Source organism: Furipterus horrens, unplaced genomic scaffold (assembly GCF_987537825.1).
Source record: "Furipterus horrens unplaced genomic scaffold, mFurHor1.1.pri manual_scaffold_17, whole genome shotgun sequence".
NCBI lineage: Eukaryota > Metazoa > Chordata > Mammalia > Chiroptera > Furipteridae > Furipterus > Furipterus horrens.
Window position 1 is genome coordinate 27,699,097 of NW_028327187.1, and position 19,520 is coordinate 27,718,616.

The 19,520-nt window shown below is 42.1% G+C and overlaps 1 protein-coding gene and 1 long non-coding RNA gene across 3 annotated transcripts in view; one reads left to right on the plus strand and one right to left on the minus strand.

Annotated features, from left to right (window-relative positions):
* Positions 1-2,249: 2,249 nt before the first annotated feature.
* On the minus strand, positions 2,250-8,371 carry LOC149990742 (uncharacterized). 2 transcript variants are annotated; one of them, XR_016508581.1, is made up of 3 exons: positions 8,260-8,371; positions 5,971-6,150; positions 2,250-3,280 (listed from the first exon to the last, which is right to left on the minus strand). It is a non-coding gene; the product is annotated as an uncharacterized LOC149990742 (long non-coding RNA). The 2 variants fall into 2 exon arrangements; XR_016508580.1 differs by having other exon boundaries at positions 5,971-6,201.
* A 129-nt stretch (positions 8,372-8,500) lies between these two features.
* ZNF280C (zinc finger protein 280C) overlaps positions 8,501-19,520 on the plus strand; it is a 56,861-nt gene continuing 45,841 nt past the window's right edge. Inside the window, 4 exon segments of the mRNA XM_090264520.1 lie at positions 8,501-8,518; positions 14,901-14,946; positions 15,065-15,111; positions 18,890-19,039. Coding sequence (XP_090120646.1) covers positions 15,081-15,111; positions 18,890-19,039 — 181 coding nt within the window. The 5' untranslated portion in view covers positions 8,501-8,518; positions 14,901-14,946; positions 15,065-15,080.

Genomic DNA, 19,520 nt, shown 5'->3' on the forward strand with positions numbered 1-19,520 from the left:
TCTTTTCTTGTAAAACTTATTTTCAGGACCAGTAGCAAAAGGAAGTTCGGATGAGAAAGAAGCAGCTAGCTCAAACAGTATTGGTAGGATTCAGTGACTGAACTTGCATGTGTGTTAAGGAACTATTATGGCAAGGTTTTAAGTTTGGGTAACTCGAGAATGACCACTGATTCCACAGAACTTTTAAGGAAAACTGGGAGAGAAAACGTTCTTTACCATTCAGAACTTAACGCTTAGAAAATGTGTGTGCTAGCAGTATCTTGGCAAATGTTTTTCTTGTAAACATATTTCCCCTTAACATTCTAATAACTATTATAGACATCTATATGACAATTAACATGCAAACAAAACCACAAGTTTAAAGCGAATTTAGTGAAATTAATCAATCATTTAAATAACCTTTTACCCCTTTTATTCATAGAGTTTATGTCTTCACCTCCCGGTTATAGTGTGTTTTAAAATTGGTGCCTCTATCCCTTACACACAGGAAGGGTCCAGAATTCACGTTTTCATGTACTAAGATACTATGTGCAGCCCGAATTTTGGAATTGCCACAGGGGTTGTGTTATGGAGTATTAGCGAGCAAAGAGGACACGAGGCAATTTAGAAGTAAATTTATGGCGTTTATTTACCTGGCCAGGGACGGGTCTTCCCACTTTCAGAAGCAGAAGATGGGAGAGCCGCCCCGCCTTACAGACTAAAAGGTTTTTAAAGGCAACAGAACTATTCCTATGTCCTTGAGGTAACTAGATAATAACAAAAGAGAAAAAAACTACACAGGCGTGAGAAACTACATATATACACACTTTCTAATTTAGAAGGAACTTCAGCTGATAAATACTTGGCCCGACACTATTCTCATGTCCTTGGGGTAGCCAGATAACAGCTAGAGTCAGCTAGCAAAAGGGGGCTCAAGTTTGCTAGGATACGTGAGCAAAATATAACCTGCCACTGAGGTAAAACGCAAAAGATGGCAAAGAGTAAAAAATAACCCATTACATTCCCCACTGATTTTTTGTGACTGATTCAAATCCTTGAATCTTGAGTATTTAATTTATTATACTGGCTATGGAGAACTAGTAGCTTTACTGCTTGAATTCTACGTTTGATATACTTTACTAGGCAGTTAATAATGTAAGGTCCTACTGTTAACGTAAAAAGGAGAAGGGCAATCGGCCCAGTTAAGGCTGTTAAAAGAGTTGTTGCCCTAGGGGACATAGATAACAATTGTTCATACTAATTTTCATTTTTTTTCCTGGCCTCTTCCCTATCCTGCAGCCTCTTACGAAGCTGGCTAAGGCTGTTTTTTATAACTTCAGAGTGGTTAGTATAAAAACAGCAGGTTTCTTCAAGAGCTAACCAAAATCCTCCCTGTTTAAGAAGCAAGTTTAGACCTCTTCTATTCTGTAACACTGCTTGTGCTAGAGAACTGAGTGAATTTTCTAATTTACTGATACTTTCTTCTAACGTCCCTAAATTCTGATTTATTTGAGCACTTAAATCCTTAAAGTTCTTGTCTCCAACTAGTAAGGCCGAGGTTCCAATGGCAGTAGATCCTGCTATTCTAAGGCCAATGAGCGCCGGGACCAGTACTGGAGCTCTTTTATACAGGTATAAACCTTCTAACCTTAGGTGCCCTCGACCTTGACTGCTAGAATAATAGTATACTTGGGGGAGGATATGAGCTAAAATACATAATTCAGGAAAACTGGGATCTAGTGCAGAGGAAGAGATACAGGGAGTTAATCCACTTGTACATGCAAACCAGGTACCTGAAGGAGCAACTAAGACAAATTCCGCTGTACCTCTGGGAGGTAGGGTAGTCATATGGGAGCAGGAGCTACTATACGGGGAAGTGGTGAGGGAGAAACTGGAGGAGAGAACACAAGCTCCCTGGCCTTCAAAAGACCCTAAAGTTAGTTTAGGAGCATGGCCCTACCAGCAGTCTTGGGGTCTTTTGGCTAACTGGGATAGAGTTAAGTTCTGTATATTCTCATTTTGGTTACCAAAACTGTGGTTGGCACCTATGCCAACATAATATGGAGGCTCTGGGTTAAGGCACAGCCAGCAGTCTTTAGTCACATTAGGCTGCATCTTGTTTAGATATTGAAAGACAGTGCTCAGGGTCCTGAATATAGGCTGGGTCTCCGGCTTCAGGGTAGTAAGTGAGACTGGTCTGAAGGTGACCACCCTAGTGCTTTGGGGGCCTGGTTTCCTAGAAGGGGACGGTGAAGCAGGGGACGGTGAAGCTCTGGGAAGGGGCGGGGGTGCCTTGGGCTTCTCAGGTAACCCGAAACCTGCAAGGGGACTGACTGGGAGGCTAGGCTGGGAGATACGATGCTTCTGGATGGTAAGGAGAATTCCAGGATCCCGACCAACTGCAACAAGTCTTAACCCCCAGGTTTTTCCACTTTCACACTGTTTGTCCCAGGGTTCGAGAGGCCACATTGAGACAGGATTACAGGTGCGCAAGGTTTCACATGTCAATGGACCTTTAGGCCGGCTCTGGGAGAGGGATGTATCAGAGCTGGCTTGCTGGCTTATAGTGACACAAGACCATTGGGGACAGTAAAACTCTGTGGGTTTGTTACACAGTGGGGATTCTGAGAGGGGGCACATAGAATATTGAATAGATTGTAACTGTTTTTCTCCTGGTAGGGTACCGCACCCAGGCCCGGTTAAAGCTTTATTAAAGGCCGTAGTACCTAGCCGGGCGCCTAACGGCCCTGGAGGGAGTCTTTGGGTCCACCTTTGCCCCCATTCTCCAGGGTAAAACTGATTACCGAGAAGGGCACAAAGGTCAAAAGCGGGGCTCTAGGAGTGCTAACCTGGCTGACGATTTTTCCATCTTTGGGTCGGGAGAGATGCCAGGTGTAATTAATTAAGCAGTGGGGGTTTTCTGCAACTATAGTTAGGAGGGGGAAGGGGGAGAGGAAGAGGAAGAGGAAGAGTGCCGCTGCAGCCGCACCCGCAAGGGGTGCTCTGTTCGCTTGACTGTCTATTTCTCAAGGTCCTTGTCCAATAGTTCTGCCGGCTTGACCTGGGAGTGGTGGATCTAGTACCTTTTCCCGGCGACTTTAACTGCAGTGGGGGTACTGAAGATCACCTGGTGTGGTCCAGTCCACCTTGGTCCGAGCATGTCCGGATTCTACTTCTTTAGCTACACGAGGTCTCCCGGTTCCGCCAGTGGTTGTCCGGAGTTGTTGTCACTTGGAGCGGGTCGGCACTCTCGGATATAGGCGTGCAGTCCTCGGGTGTTTGCTGAAAAAGCCTGTAGGGCCTTAAGAAGTTCTTGGTTAGTTATAATAGCTGTAAAATTGGCCCTGAGCTTGGGGAGCAAGGGCGGTGGCCGTCCAAACAAAATTTCAAAAGGACTATACTTTTGAAAATAAGGAGTACAGCGGGCTCTTAACAGGGCAAAGGGAAGGAGGCTTAGCCAGTCATCGCCAGTTTCTAGCTTTGATTTAGTCAAAGTCTCTTTTAGGGTTCTATTCATTCTTTCTACCTGACCTGAACTCCGGGGTCTATATGTGCAGTGGAGTTTCTACTTGATGCCTAAAACTTTGCTTAATTGTTGGGTTATTTGGCTAATGAAAGCCGGGCCATTGTCGGACCCCATATCTACGGGGAGGCCAAATCGAGGGATGATAACCTGGAACAACTTCTTAGTTACTATTAGGGCTGTTTCTGACTGAGTGGGGAAAGCCTCAACCCAGCCCAAGAAGGCATCTATAAGGACTAGAAGATACTTGAAACCACCTTGAGCTGCAGGCATCTCTGTGAAGTCAACTTCCTATAGTTCTCCCTGCCTGAGTCCACACTTACGGTGATGAGGTGCCAATGGGTCCTTGGAGACTGGAGCTGGGTTGACAGCAGCACACTGGGGGCACCAGCGACTGACACTTTTTGCCTCTTGGTATAGTCCCGGGATATAATAGGCTGTCTGCAGGAGTTCTGCTCATCTTGTTCCCCCTAAGTGTGTGCTTTGATGTACTTGCCTGATGAGCTCCCTCCCTAAAGCCTCTGGAACTAAGAGGCAGCTGTCCTTGAGGCACTTCTATCCGTCCTGGGTCTCCGGGGCTTTTAGTCTGATAGCCAGCGCCTGATCTTTCTCTGAGTATACAGGAGGCTCTTGGAGAACTGGAGGCGGGATAAGCGGCAAAAGAGTGAACGGTTCCATTGGCTGCAAGGCAATCTTCCGGGCCTCCTGATCAGTGAAGGCTTTTCCCTGGGCTTCTGGTGTCCGGATAATCTGGTGCCCTTTACAGTGAATTACAGCAATCTGTTTTGGGAGCCAGATAGCAGCAAGGAGGTTCAGGATTTCCTGAGCATTTTTTATATGCTTTCCTTCTGTTGTTAAGAGTCCCCTTTCCTGATAAAGGCTACTATGAACATGTACAGTAGCGAAAGCATACCGGCTATCTGTATAGATGTTTACCCGCTTCCCCTTTGACCAGCGCAGCGCTTGTGTCAAGGCTATCAGTTCCGCCTTTTGGGTAGATGCCCCAGGTCCTAAAGCCTGCGCCCAGATGACAGTATCTATGGTTACAACAGCTGCTTCTGTATACCGGATTCCTTCCTTGACAAAGCTGCCACCATCGGTGTACAGGACGGCATCAGGATTTGTCAGGGGAATATCTGTTAGGTCTTCCCGGTAATTGGTGAGGGCAGTGAGCACATCAAGACAGTCATGAAGCGGCTGGTTGGGATTATCATCTGGGAGGAGAGTAGCTGGATTGAGGGCTGCAGACTGGAAAAACTTGACACGGTCTGGATCTAGAAGTAAAGCTTGATACTGTACAATACGAGCATTGGAGAGCTATCTATCAGGGGGGCTTTTTAGCAGAGTCTTTACTGCATGGGCAGTGATAACTTGTAGTTCTTGCCCAAAAGTTAACTTCGTGGCTTCCTTCACTAGTTGTGCAGTAGCCGCTATAGCTCACAAGCAGTTCAGCCATCCCGCAGCAATGGGGTCTAATCGCTTTGATAGATATGCTACGGGCCTCCTCCAGGGACTTAGTTGTTGTGTGAGTACCCCCTTGGCGATTCCTTTGTTTTCTGCTGCATAAAGTTGAAAGGGCCTGTCAAGTTTGGGTAGAGCTAAGGGGGGGGGCAGTTGCTAAAGCCTCCTTAAGCACCTGGAACACCTCCTCCTCTGTTTCAGTCTATTTTAGAGAAGATCTCGACCCAGGAGAGGAAACGGACAGTCAGGCATGACTGAAAAGGAGTGCATGACTGTGCGGCCACCGAGGTCTGTGATTCTGGCCTCAGTCCAGGAGTACGACTTAGCCTTGCCTGTAGCCCCTTGTATAAGAATCTTTTTCTGGCTGATTGGCCCCCGGGCTTCCTGAAGAACTGAGAAAGTCGCGCCTGTGTCCACTAAGAAATTGATAGGTTGGCCCCCTACTTTGAGACAGACCCTGGGCTCTTTGGGGGCATAAAGTAGAGAGCCCCGGCCCTATCAGTCCTGAGCTTCCTGTGCCAAGACTGACTGACGGGGCATATGAGCCTTGTGCCTGGGGCACTCATGTTTCCAATGTCCTTCCTGTGTGCAGTAAGCGCACTGTTTTCTGCCAAGGGGGGGGGGTCTTTTCCTGTCCCATATGCCTTGGTCCTTTAAACAGTCGTTTGTCCCTCCGTGGGGGATCTCCTGTCATAGTTAGGAGAACATGAGCCATTTTCTTATTCAAGTCCCTAGGATCCTCTCGGTTGATAAAGACACGCTGGGCAATCTCTACCAACTCGGTTAGGGGCTTTCCCTCAAAGCCTTCTAATTTCTGCAACTTCTTCCTAATATCAGGGGCCGACTGGGATGCAAAAGCTATATTTAGAGCCCTCCAAGAAACGCGGCTGGCAACTCATCAGAGCCCTGACTTACCTCTGTGACCTTAGACCGATTAGTCAGCCAGAAAGCCGCAGCGCGGAGGGCGCAGAGGAGAATCTGACGATATTGATTTAATGCCTCCTTACCTCATTCACTGGGTCCCAAGTTGGGCGCGTTAAGGGGAAGACGTGCTCTAGTCTCACTGGGTCCTCAGACGGTTGCCCATCCGGCCCAAGGACGAGCTTCCGCCCTTCCCCTCTTACGCGCTCTCGCTCCTCCGAAGTGAAGAGGGTATGGAGCAACTGCTGACAGTCATCCCAGGTTGGCTGGTGAGTAAAGGAAACAGACTCTAAAAGGGAGATAAGTCCAGTGGGATTCTGTGAAAGAGACAGGTTTTGATTCTTCCAGTTATACAAGTTGCTGGTAGAGAAAGGGACATATACTATAAAGGGCCAACCTGAGGGCTCAGTGGGGGCTGAAGCCTCTCGCAGTGGGAGAAGGGGAGCTGGCTCTATTGTCGAGTCAGGGGGAGTGCAATCCCGGCCTGAACGGGTGTGGGAAGTACTGCAAGGAGGATTGCGGCCTGCCGCATCCCCCCCACCAGAAGGCTCCGAAATCAGTCGGGTGTAGGAAGGGGGTCTCACAGGAAGGGGACTTTTCTGCGAGGCCGGGAGGACCGGAGGGGGACCCTTAAAGGGCTACCCTTCGGTTTAGATGTAAGCAAAATAGTTGCATTTTTCTTCTGACAATTTTGTAGCCATTTGGGCTTTTCTTCTAAGATTTCAATCTAAATTTGAATATATGGAATTTGCTCAGGGTGGCTAGGCTTCCCGGCACAGACCTGGCGGACCCCGTAGGCTGTTTGAAGGTCAAAAGACCCCTCAGATGGCCAGGAGGCCTCTGAGAATGTAGGCCATTCCAATTCATAAAATTCACAACGAGTCCGTAGTCGTCTGGGGGACACCTTCCCCCTAAAGAGGCTATAAGCCCTTCATTTAAAATCAGGAAAATTCTCGAGAAAACATTCTAAAGGAGAACAAGACGAACACGAAGAGGACTGACCTATTTCAGCAAAAAACAGACCAAGACCGAGACAGACAGCAAACAGAACAGCAAACAGAACAGTAACCAGAAAACCTGAGGTCCGAATCCACCGTCGTGCGGTTCGACCTAGTCCGGGGAGTAAGACTGCGTCCAGTCCTCCACCGGACCCCCTGGGTGCACCAATTCCAGACCTGTCCAAATACAACTTTCCCTCGGTGTATTTAGCAATACCTGAACGCCAAACAGCCAATCAAGGATACAGTAGTGGTACGGCTTGGACTGCAGAGTCGGGGCCGAGAAAAATTTCTCGGATATCTCCCCCTTACTCTCGTCCGGTGGCCGTCCAACCTCGACCTCCTTTCCCAACAAAGGTTGGGGATCTCGCTGGGGCCTCCAAATGTTATGGAGTATTAGCGAGCAAAGAGGACACGAGGCAATTTATAAGTAAATTTATGGTGTTTATTTACCTGGCCAGGGACGGGTCTTCCCACTTTCAGAAGCAGAAGATGGGAGAGCCGCCCCGCCTTACAGACTAAAAGGTTTTTAAAGGCAACAGAACTATTCCTATGTCCTTGAGGTAACTAGATAATAACAAAAGAGAAAAAAACTACACAGGCGTGAGAAACTACATATATACACACTTTCTAATTCAGAAGGAACTTCAGCTGATAAATACTTGGCCCGACACTATTCTCATGTCCTTGGGGTAGCCAGATAACAGCTAGAGTCAGCTAGCAAAAGGGGGCTCAAGCTTGCTAGGATACGTGAGCAAAATATAACCTGCCACTGAGGTAAAACGCAAAAGATGGCAAAGAGTAAAAAATAACCCATTACAGTTGACAACAGGGTTGAGGAGATTGGCTTCACCGTCCACCCTTACCCACAGCCCACAGCCCACGGCCAATGTGCCGCTGTGTTCAGAACGCATAAGGCCCTGCACGTGTCCGCGAACGCCCTCCGTCATCAGTAAAAAAAAAAACAAAACGGCACAACCAATGGGCATGGACTAAGGTGGGGGGACAACTGGAGGGAGGGGCCTCACTGGGTGGAGGGGAACAAAGGGAAAAGAAATTGGAACTGTAATAGCATAAACAATAAAGCATATTTTTTAAAATAAATAAATAAATAAATAAAAAGAAAGAAAGAAAGAAAAGAAACCCAGGCCCTGGCTGGTGAGGCTCAGTGGTTTGAGCGCCCGCCTGGAAAGGAAAGAGTTGCCATTTCATTCCCATTCAGGGCATGAGCCTGGATTGCCGGCCAGGTTCCCCGGTAGGGGGCGTGGGACAGGCAACACGTGACATCTCTCCCACATCGACATTTCTCTTCCTTTCTCCCTCCTTCTACTCTCTTCTAGAAATAAATAAAATCTGTAAAAAAAAAAAAAAAAATACCGGATGTGCTGTGGTCCGGATGGGGGCGGTGAACCTCTCCTCTACCCATGAGGCCGCGCGCGTAGCTAGATACCTCCGCCCTGGCTGGGAGCGCTTCTTTCCACGCCTAGAGTCACCGTGGCAGCTGTCGTTCATTGGTCGCTGCGCGGTGTTTCCGTGCTCCTCCTCTTCCTCCTTTTTCTCCGCCTCCTTCTCCTCCTCCTTTTCCTCCTCCTCCTCCTCCTTACAGTCCCAGTCTGGTCGACCTGGTCTGTTCGCGGTAAGTGTTCCCTACCCCTGCCTGCGCCTCGTGGTAGCTGGCGGAGGCTGTCTCTTGCGGCTGTGACCACCTCGGTCTGAGGGCAGCAACAGCGGCCTCACGCTGAGAAAGGCAGGTTGTGGGTCTGGGCTCCGGCTTGAGTCTCCAGGATCGCCCAGGGCGCGGGGGAGGGGACGGCGAGGTGGCGGGATGCCGGGTGGTCCACCATCTTGAGCCATGCTTGGCGGGGGATCTCAGGAAGGTAGCCGCTTCGCGGCGGCGCTTGGCGGGCAGCTTAGGCCGTGGTCGCGCGGGGTGCCGCCACTGCCTCTTCATCTCTTGGGGCCTGTGCGTCCGTCCTTTGATAGGTTTTGTCTTTTTTTACTGGAGGCAATTTCGTTTGGTCTTTTGTACATTTGATGCCGATGTTTGGCGACACCCGCCTACTCCCAAGTCTCAAAGTAAAAGGCAAAGAAACCAGAGGAGGTTCCTAACTTTAAGGCTTCAGGGGCCCTTGGGCCCATCATTTAAGTCCAGATTTGCCCCACCTAGGTTACTGGCCGTGGAATGCTCACACCCTTGTTCTTCCTAAAGGGACTTAAACTCCTCCGTCATAGAAGTCGTGCTCCACTCCGTTATTGTCTAGAGAAGAGTCCTGAGGAAAAAACGTGGAGTTAGATGCACACTTTTTAAACAGTGAACTTTGCAGGTTTTACTTAATGGAAACATTATTTTATTCTGAGGTTTTTATACTTCTCTAGACAAGAAGGGAGTTCCTCTTGACTTATTTCAAGTTTAATGCTTTTTATTAAGGAGAAATCAGAATAAAATGTCAAGTGTACCAGCTTCTGGAAGCACGGGAGATTCATCCAAGGGATTCTCTTTGTTTGCAAAATTGTTTTTAGCTCTTTTTTTTTTTTTTTTTTAATATGTGAGCTTAAACTTTGCCTCTTGTTTTCAGTTTTGGTTTGTGAATTTTAATGTTTTTTAGAGCCATTAAATATAAAATTGAAAACAAGAAATAGGGTTTTAAGCTACAAAAGTCTCCTCTTTGCATTTGTGAGATGCCCTGCTTTGGGGGTTATTGTGAAAACAAATAGTCTCCTTAAGGATGAATTTTACAGACCCTATGAAGGCTCTGATTTGCTTATAAAATTAAGTTAGAGCTGTATGTCCTTGTTATTTTAACATTGATACAAATTCCACTATAATTGTATTTTGCATTTGTATATTCCATTTTGAGGTGGGCTGTGGGGTGTTGATAGAACTGTTTGGAAGGTGAGGAAACAACCTCACGGAGAAGATTTTACCGAAGTCATAAAGGATAGGAATTGATAGAATGAGTTCTTAAGCCTAGAAATTTTTCTAACTCTTAAGCTAATGTTCAATTTACTGTAGTATGCCTCACTTTTCATGGGAGTGTCGTGGTTAAGGAGAATAAACAGGGAGGCTCACCCCAAAAAACAAAAGAAATATTTTTAAATTCCCCTTTCCTTTATGTTTTTATTTTTAATACTTCGTATCTTTTCACCTTTTTAGTATTTAAACAATAGTGTTATTTCCAGGCATGTTGAAAAGTTGAATAGCCCATTGAAAAAAGTTTTGATGTTAAAGGGCTCCAAATTTCAGCTTCCCCTGTTCAACCTATCTTTCCTCAATTAAGTTTTCTAGTGCAATCCAATTTCTTCAGCCCAGTGTTTTACTACTTAGCATCAGCTTTTTTAATTGAGGAAGTCAGTAAAGGGAAAAGGGTATACAATTCTGTATCTTCTCTTTACCGTTTGTTCTCTGTAGTCAAGAGGACATTTAGAACCATACCAAGTGGAGGGATTGAGGAAAAAGGACTCAGGGACATGGGCAATAGTGTGGTGATTGCAGGGAGGAGGGGAATTACAAGGGGGACAAATGGTAATGGAAAAAATACAATAAAATTTTTCTTAAAATACCATGCCAAAGTATTTTTGTTGCTGTTGTTATACTAATAAGAGAGGGGAAATACCTAAATAGCAATTTTTGTAAATAGAAAGCAATCCATGGTTTTAGTGACAGGATATTGAAATTTTATATTAAAATATTTTGTTATTTCAGAAGTTACTTAAAAGATCTGAAATATATGTATGACCTATTCACTAATTAAGTATAAAACTGAATATTTTTCCTGTCTTCCTACATCAAGAAGGGCTTAAATTTATTTGGTTTTCGGTCAGGTTGTTTTAAATAAGTTTACTTGGTAATTTATATCAAAAATGTGTGTCTAGACTTTGATTCATTTTCAGCAAAGCAGTTTTCTTTTAAGGAGTGTTTTTATTCACTCTGTGTCAGGAAAAATAGTACCATCACTGTACCATCTGGGTCCAATGGGACATTTTATTTTTTATATTTTAAGTCATTTTACAGATAACTTACATAAGAATAAAATAGTGAAACCAACTTTATTATATATTTAATAAGAATTTAGACATGGTGTACTTCTTTACATATAATTAGAAAAACAAAAGATACATTTCGGAAATTGATAAAAACCTCTTCTTAAAGACATATTACAGACATTTGCAAAAATGTAAATCGGTGCCACTCTTCTCATTACATTTTTTGTTTGTAACAGTTCTTTACATAAACTAGAATTTTGTTTTCTTCTCAGTGGGTATTATGGTTTTCATTTTACAGGTAGAAAAACTAAGCTCAAAGAGGTTGATTAAACATGCTATAAAGTTTGGCAATCAGAAAATAGTAGAATCCAAATTCCTACTCAGTTATTCAGCCCGTGTCCTGTGTTCTCATCATTGTACTGTAGTTTTTTAGTTCACATTTTCCCTAGTGGATAAAATTTACTCCTATAAGATGTGAGTTAATAATGCATATTTCCTGGGGTTACTTTAGAAATTAGTCATTATAGTATATCCTGTGAAACTTCTATAAAATAATTATGTCGTTTGGCTTTGAAAGGCCATTTATGCATTAGTCTTTTCCCCTGGTTATCTTTTACATATGAATTATAATTAAAGCATGTTCTTATAGATAAAATCTTCAGCCTGAATGTGATATAAAAATTACTTTACAGAAAATAAGGTTTACTATATTGCCCCGTCCCCAAAATTAACATGAAAATATTTTAAAATATAGGCAATATTTGCAAAGTATTAGGCCAATGAATTTTACATCTTAGTGTCAACTAGCTATTTATAGATGAAATATGAAAGTCAACAGACAAAAGTTGAAAACCTAAATAAAATTAGGGGAAAATAATAAAAGTTATTAAATATTTTTTCAAAGTGTACACTTCATGTGTTCAGGCTTTCAAGAAAATGTGTAATTCCCACAGTATAAAAACTTCTTGGACAAAGAAAGGTTGGTGAGCCTATATTTTGCTCTTTTGCTTCTAAATTATACGTGATTTGTTCCCAGAACCTGGTTTGAGAGTGAATTATTTAGGTGCCAGTGAAATTGGGGATCAAGGTATAATCCAGTGTTTCCTGAATTTAAGTACTGTACCAATTAATTCCTGTTATAAGGATGTGGGGATTGACTGGGAGCGCGGGGGTGTGGGCTGGGTGGAGGAGGGCAAAGGGAAAAATTGGAACAACTAATAGTAGAATAACAAAAATAAAAACAAGGGAAAAAACATTTTCACAAGAAACCCCCTACTTAAAATGTAGAATATTCTTAGCATGCCTGCATAATCGTAAAACACTCTTTGGAGGTGCTTCCTATGCAAAGTGAATTGTGCTGGAAAAAGTAGGGTTTGAAGCCAGCCAAATTCTACTGTAAGTCTGCTTTAAAGCTGTCAAGAGTAGCCGCTGTCTCTTTTTTGGCCTTATACAAAGGCCAGTAGGAAAGACCAAGATCAGTTTTGATGGTGAAAACACAGTAGTAATAAATTTTCATATGCCAAAACCCAAAGTAATAAAAACTACAAAATCAGTGCTATTTGAATCAGTTTTAATACATTGAGTGAATAATGTTTTAATGAAATAAAGTCACTGCATATTTTTGAGTTTTTTATACCTATATTTCATATCTAAACAATAGCAAGATTTTCCATTTCAGCCTTTTAAATATTTAATTTCTATAGCTAACCATATTGCTGTTTGCCCTTCATTTAGTACAAATGCATTATTTAGATATTCTCTCCCTCTGATCTTTTATTAATAGATAGCAGTAAAAGTTATAGTACTTTATGACTGTGCAGTAGTAAATACAGACAAAGCATGAGTTACTGATAGGATCCAGCAATTCCACTTCTGGGTATTTATCTGAAGTAAGCAAAAACACTAACTTGATAGCTAAGAGTTTTTTGTGGTGATAGTTTTGGAGGACTCAACTGCCTTATTGAATAACACAGCTTTAGACTGATGTTACGATTTTAAATGTCATCTGAGGATTTCTGACGTTTTAGTGTTTGCAAATATATTAATTGAGGCCCTTTGGTGGCTGCTAAGGGCCCCAAAAGCCATCTGCATAGTTATAGGCAGTAGAAAGGACATGTTTATATATACAATTTTTACATTTAGTACTAATTTTTAGGTATTTGTGTCAATAGATATTTTCTAGTTTTGAGGTAGTTGTATTCCTTCTTAGTTGTGGAGGGAGACGCAGCGTTTCTGTCTATGCCTCCATGTTGGCCCCAGATATTTTATATGATTATTTAATAGAAGTGTTCTTTATGAGTCTCATGGCCTGGCAGTTCTGAGGCAAAAAATATTCTTCTGGCCCTGGCCAGGTGTCTCGATTGGAGCATTGTCCTGTACATCAAAAGGTTTCCAGTTTAATCCCTGGTCAAGGTGCATACAGAGGGGACCAATCAATATCCCCCCAACTCTCTCTCACCCTCACCCCATCTGCCCCTCTCCTCCTCCTTCCTCTCTCTAAATGCAATAAAGACATGTCTTTGGGTGAGGATTAAAAAAAATAAAATTCTGTATGCTTGGCCTCAGTAGTAGGTCCCTAATGCTGAGAAAGAATTGTCATGTATTTATCTACTTGACACATGCATTACCTTAATTCTAGTTGCAGGACAAGTAATAACTATTCAAATAATTGAGTTAAAGAGATTTAAATAGTCAAACCTCAGAACTGTGGAAATTTACTTATATACTGAATTCACTAGAGATTCAAATATTTATAGCAGTATCTTCTGGAGTTAAAAGTTTTTTTTTCCCCCTTTGGTCTAATTCAGTCTAGAAAATTTGGGTTTGCAAAAACTAGGAAAGATCTCTTTTGCAGTCTGAGATTAAAGCCAAATGTCAAGACTCAATTAGTTAGCTATTTATCCTAATATTTTAGATTTCTGATGTCTAATATTTTTACTTTTTTGTTTTAAAACAGTTTTAAAGTGTTTATTTTATATGTAAAATATGGTATGTACATGAGAATTCAGAACACAAAATTTCTTTTAAAGAAAGCAAAATGGATTGAGCGTTGGCCTGCGAACCAAGTGCCACTGGTTCGATTCCCAGTCAGGGCACATGACTAGGTTGCACGTCAGGTCTCCAGTTGGGGCTGTGTGAGAGGCAACCACACAGTGATGTTTTTCTCCCTCTCTTTCTCCTTTCCCCTCTCTCTAAAAATAAATAAATAAAATTGTAAGAAAAAAACAAAATGGTTTGATAATGTTTAATGTATCACCTTTTTAAAAAGCCCAAAGAATCATAGGCATATAAGATTGTAAACTTCCGAAGGCACAGCTATAATTTATTCATCTTAATTTTCACATGACTACGAGCACAGAAGGCAAGGACTAATTTAAAAAAATGTTTTTGAATCCTTTCGCAAGAATTTTTTTCTCACTGCTTTTACAGAAAAGGGGTGGGGCAGAGGAAGAGAGAATGAGAATGAATCAGCTGCATTGTTATTCATGCCCTGACTGGGAATCGAACCCACGATCTTTTGTTCTATGGGATGATGCTCTAACCAACTGAGCACGTGATTATTTTTTAATCAATCTGTGATGAAATTTATCTGACTAACTTGTCTGTTCCTTTTAGTTGGCATGATAAGGAAATATATGTGTGTGTGTGTGTATATATATATATATATATACTAAAATTTTCTTTGAACATGTTTTCTTATATTACACTTATTTCTGATGTGAAAAATAAGTAACAGTTAAAGATTATTGTTACTTAGCATTTCACAATTCAGATTTAATAGAACATGTTAAAGGGTAACTACTCATTTTTACAAGAGGATGCCTTTCAAAGATTATTTGTAATTTAATAATTCACCAAATTTCTTCCAAGTATAAATGCTTTTATTCAGGAATGAACCAATTATAGAAAGTGATTAGCAGGTGTATATCAAAAACATCAAACTCAAAAGGTATGCTCTGTAGGAGAAAAGGATTAAATGTGTGTGCATTTAATTTAACAAATCCACTCTAATAGTAGATGTGTTTATTTTATAGGTCAGGAAGCTAAGACCTAACTTGTTACCTTGTGTGGAGTCTCATGGTGAGTATGCTGGAGATGGAAATCAGACCCAAAGATTTCTAAATCCCAAGTTTCATGTTTCAATATTTGGTGTTAAAGTGACTCATAAAATTGATTGATGTCATATGTTGGTGCCTAGGTGACTCTGCAACTTGATGGATGACAATAAACCTTTTCAACCAAAAAGTAAGTATTGCTGGTACAGGTGATGCTAGTATGTGTGACTTTTGTATTTATAACCTTGCTTCATGAGAAAAAGTGAGAAAGGTAGAGGTAAGCACATTGAACAAGCAAAATAGAGACAGACTCATAGATAGAGAACAAGTTGACAGCTCTGGGGGGTTTAGGAGGTGGAAGGAGTGAGGAAAAAACTCGTGGACAGGGACAACAGTGTGGTGATTGCAAGGGGTAGGGTATAAGGTGGATAAATGGTAGTGGAAAAAAATAATAAAAATATTCTAAAGTAAATAAATAAAAACACATTTATTAAACTAATACATGCTCATAGTAAAAAAAAAATAATATACAATAAAAATGTTAGTAAACTAGAAATGAAGTGTTTCTTCATCTCCAGAGATAATATTGATTTTTCTACATAATCACAGACTTCTTTATGTATAGACAAAAACTAGATTTCTAAATAAAATCATACTGTATATGCTATTATGTGTCTTTAAATAATTTTTACTCAACAATCTACCTTAAACTATATTGACAGTGACGGTACCTATTTTCAAAACTGAGGAAGGTCTGTGAACATAGATGTAAATAATTTTTTTATCAGTATACATGGGTCTCCCTCATTTTTAAAAGATAGCATTGCCTGACTTTGCCTAGTTTCTTAGCTTGTAAATTATATGTTAAGTGCCTACTGCATGGCCAATAGACTACTGTGTGTAAGAGGAAATAAGGAAGAAAAAATGTGTTTAAGGAGCTTACCTTGGGGAGGCTCCTTCTGCCCACAGTTGACAGCCCTCTGCCCAGTGCAGGTCCCACCATCCGCTGTGGGCGCCCCTGGGCCCGCCTGACACTTGCCTCTCAAAATTCTTAACTTTTGAAGGAGGGATCCACATTTTCGTTTGACTGGGCCCCACCAATTATGTGGAGCTGGCGGCCCTGGCATGGCCCAGCCCATGGACATTCACCCTCAGTAGGCAGGTACCAAAGGCCTCTAACCCAGTGGGAGCTGGAGGGCTTTCCGGAGGAGGTGGCCTCCCAGCTGAGCCCTGCAGCAGGAGCGAGCTGGCAGGTGAGGGGCGGTGAAAGGTGCCAGGCGCCCCAGAACAGGCTTCTTCCCAGGGCTGTACCTTTGCCCCGCTGGGCCCCTTCCTCTGTACAAAATACTAAAAACTATGTCTTAATGTTTTTACAAGACATACAAGCTCTAATGTGTGTTAGTATAAATATGGGTGTATTACTATTACAAACTTTACCCTGGCTGGTTTGGCTCAGTGGATTGAGCGTCAGCCTGCGAGCTAAGTGTCGCTGGTTCGATCTTCCAGTCAGGGCACATCAGAGAAGGAAAACTCTGATTCCAAAAAACCTCCGCTGCCTTGCGGCATACCTCTTCAGGGGAAAGGCTAGGGGAGTAAACCCCGACAGAAAATCCGGAGCCGGAGTCCCTAAGGCGGTTTGACGTTGTAGTCAACACCGGCAACTCCTGCGGCGCACCTGAAGTCAAGCTGTATTGACTCCGTCTTTCCCTTGGATCCTTCACCTGTGAAGAGAGGGGGGGTCTGCTGCATGGGCAACAGCAGACCCTCCATATCACCCTGCCCAGGCTCTGTAGCTTCAGCTTCACTGGAGAGGACACTCCAGCGACATCGCAAGATGTCGATTCAACACGGGAGGAGACAGATACCGTGTCACTCCCGAGTCGGACTGCACAGCCATTCTCGGCGGTGCAGATAGACTCTTAAGAAGCTACACCATCGTCTCTCGAGACGGACGGCTGCCGACGACGACAGGGACAACAGGGTGGGCGTTGACTAGGAGCGGAGACGGGGGGATGGGCAGGGCAGTATAGAGATCAATGCAGGAAAAATTGGGACAACTGTAATAAAACAACAATAAAAAATAAAAAAAAAATTGATGTTACTGGTATTTACTCTTGATAAAAGAATATGTACCTTATGCTTAATGAAAATCTTGGCTGGGTGTAGAGTTTTAAATTGAAATTTATTTTTATTAAGACATTTGAAAGCAGTATTCTCACTTTCTTCCCCCTCCACTCATTCTCAGATGTAACGATATTCCCTTATCTCCAGCATTCTGAAATTTCATAGTATGTCTCTGTATTGTAGCTTTTTGTGTGTGTTTTTTTTCCCTTAATTAGTGTTCTAGGTGCTGGTGAGCCCTTTCTATCTGGAGATTTATAGCCTCTACAACTTGGATTTTTTTTCTTGGATTATATTTCCTTTTTCTTTATTCTTTTTTTTTGGAACTTTTATTAGGTGAGTTGTAACTTTGAAATTTATTTTTCTAACAATCTTGTATTCTCTTATGTATGTATATAGTATATTGGGCAAAAATAAGTTTACAGTTGTGAGTATGCAAAACAGTTTATTTTTTATTAAATCCTCACCCAAGGATTTTCAAGAGAGAGGAAGGAAAAGGGAGAGACATCAGTGTGAGAGAAACATCAATTGGCTGCCTCCCATATACCCCCCAACTAGGGATCAAACCTGAAACTTAGGTGTGTGCCCTGACTTGGAATCAAACCCTTGACCTTTTGGTGTATGGGATGATGCTCCAACCAACTGAGCCACCTGGCCAGGACCAGAGTTCATTCTTGTAGGAAACAAATAAATAGTGACTCCCAAACCAGTACAAAATCAGCAATAATAAAGAGCAAATGTAATTAAAGGGTCTCTGAGAGGGGAGTTGACAGCATTGGCATGTTTACAAATCACAATAGGGGCATTTAGATAACCCTGTTAGATTGTAACTCTGGAATAACCAGTAATGGAGAAACGGGGAAGGAGGAGAGGGGATGGGGAGCTGATTGCGTTAGGGCGGGGAAGCTAATCGCTCTCACTTTAGGGCCAGGAAGCTAAGCAATTTCACTTTACTGTGGCAATTTCAGGGTGGGGAAGCTAAGACTATAAAACCAGCCATCTTTGTCTACTTGGTGCGCACGTTCTCCTGGCTGTGAGGGTGTGCCCAGCTCTGCAGACTCGTGAATAAAGACTTCGCTTTACTGCTCAAGTCCTGTGTCCCAGTTTTTTTATTGTGAGCGTTTCTCACATTCTTGTATTATTAATTATTATTTTCCATATAAACAACTGTAAACCTGCTTTTGTTCACTCCTGTATATATATTTTCTACTTCTGGGGCATTTACTCAACTTTCACAATCACAAGGAGCTCTGTGTCGTTGGTCAGCACTTGTAGTTTGGTGGTATTCACAATATGTTTGTTGCTTAGTTTCTTCATGTGAGAAATGTTTATCGAATGTGAGAAATGTGTGAGATGGAATAAGCCTCAGTATTCCCTATTTTCTTTCTAGCACCTTATTCCTGCTTTGCTCTGTGTCTGGTATATGTCAGTCTGGTTCAGTTCTCTGTATCTCCCACCTGTTGCCTCTTATTCTTAGTTTATCTCCCCTTTGTTAATGCTGAACGAAGTCTCTGGTGTTTTTCTCCCCAGATAATAGATATAGTCTTTTTCATTGAAATAATCATATTCTAGTTATAAAACTAAAACTCAGTTTGATTGGATTTGATTGTTTCTAAAATTTATTGGCCACCGTGAATAACCATTGTCATCCATTATGTAGCTATCTAGCTTAATTTTACTAGTTTAGGTATTAGAGATTGAATTTGGAGTTTCTTGATTTTGCTACCATTTACTGACAGCACATGTCAGTTCAGTAACTGCTATTAACATTATTAAAATACATGTTTAATATATATATTGCAAAAATATTTAAAAGTAAGATTTGCTTCTTTCCTTTTGAGAATTAGATAATTCAAAAATGGCAGAACTCTTTATGGAATGTGAAGAAGAAGAACTGGAACCATGGCAGAAGAAAGTCGAAGAAAAGCAGGAAGAGGAGGATGATGATGAGCTGATCTTTGTCGGAGAGATATCAAGTTCGAAACCAGCTGTTTCGAGTAAGCATTTACTTTCTTTTTTTCTACTTTATTTTTTATTGTTTATTACAGTGTCGCAGTTTTTACCCTTTTGCCCCCCTCTACCTAGCCCATCCCTCTTGTCCACAGTCAGTCCCCTTCAAGTAACCATTTACTTTCAAGGACATTTCCTAAGATGTTTCTAATGGAAAAATGTATATGTTGTCTTATATGTCCTTGTTACTCTGTAAGGTAAGAGGGAGCATAGAGGTCAGTAAGAATTTGTGAGAATCAGTGGGAGAATGTGGTTGGGACTTCTGCCTAATGACATTGTAGGCCTTATGAGATTGGAAATCATAATTTTTAGTGGAACCAAGTAGCCTGTTTATACCTGTTCGTTTGTTAATTTTTCTTTTTCTTTTTAAAGCCTGAATGTACTTAGACAAGGAAGTGTTGGGAATACTTTGCTTAAAATACCAGAATACTAAATAAGTTTGTGTAAGTCTCTGAGGGGGTTTTCACA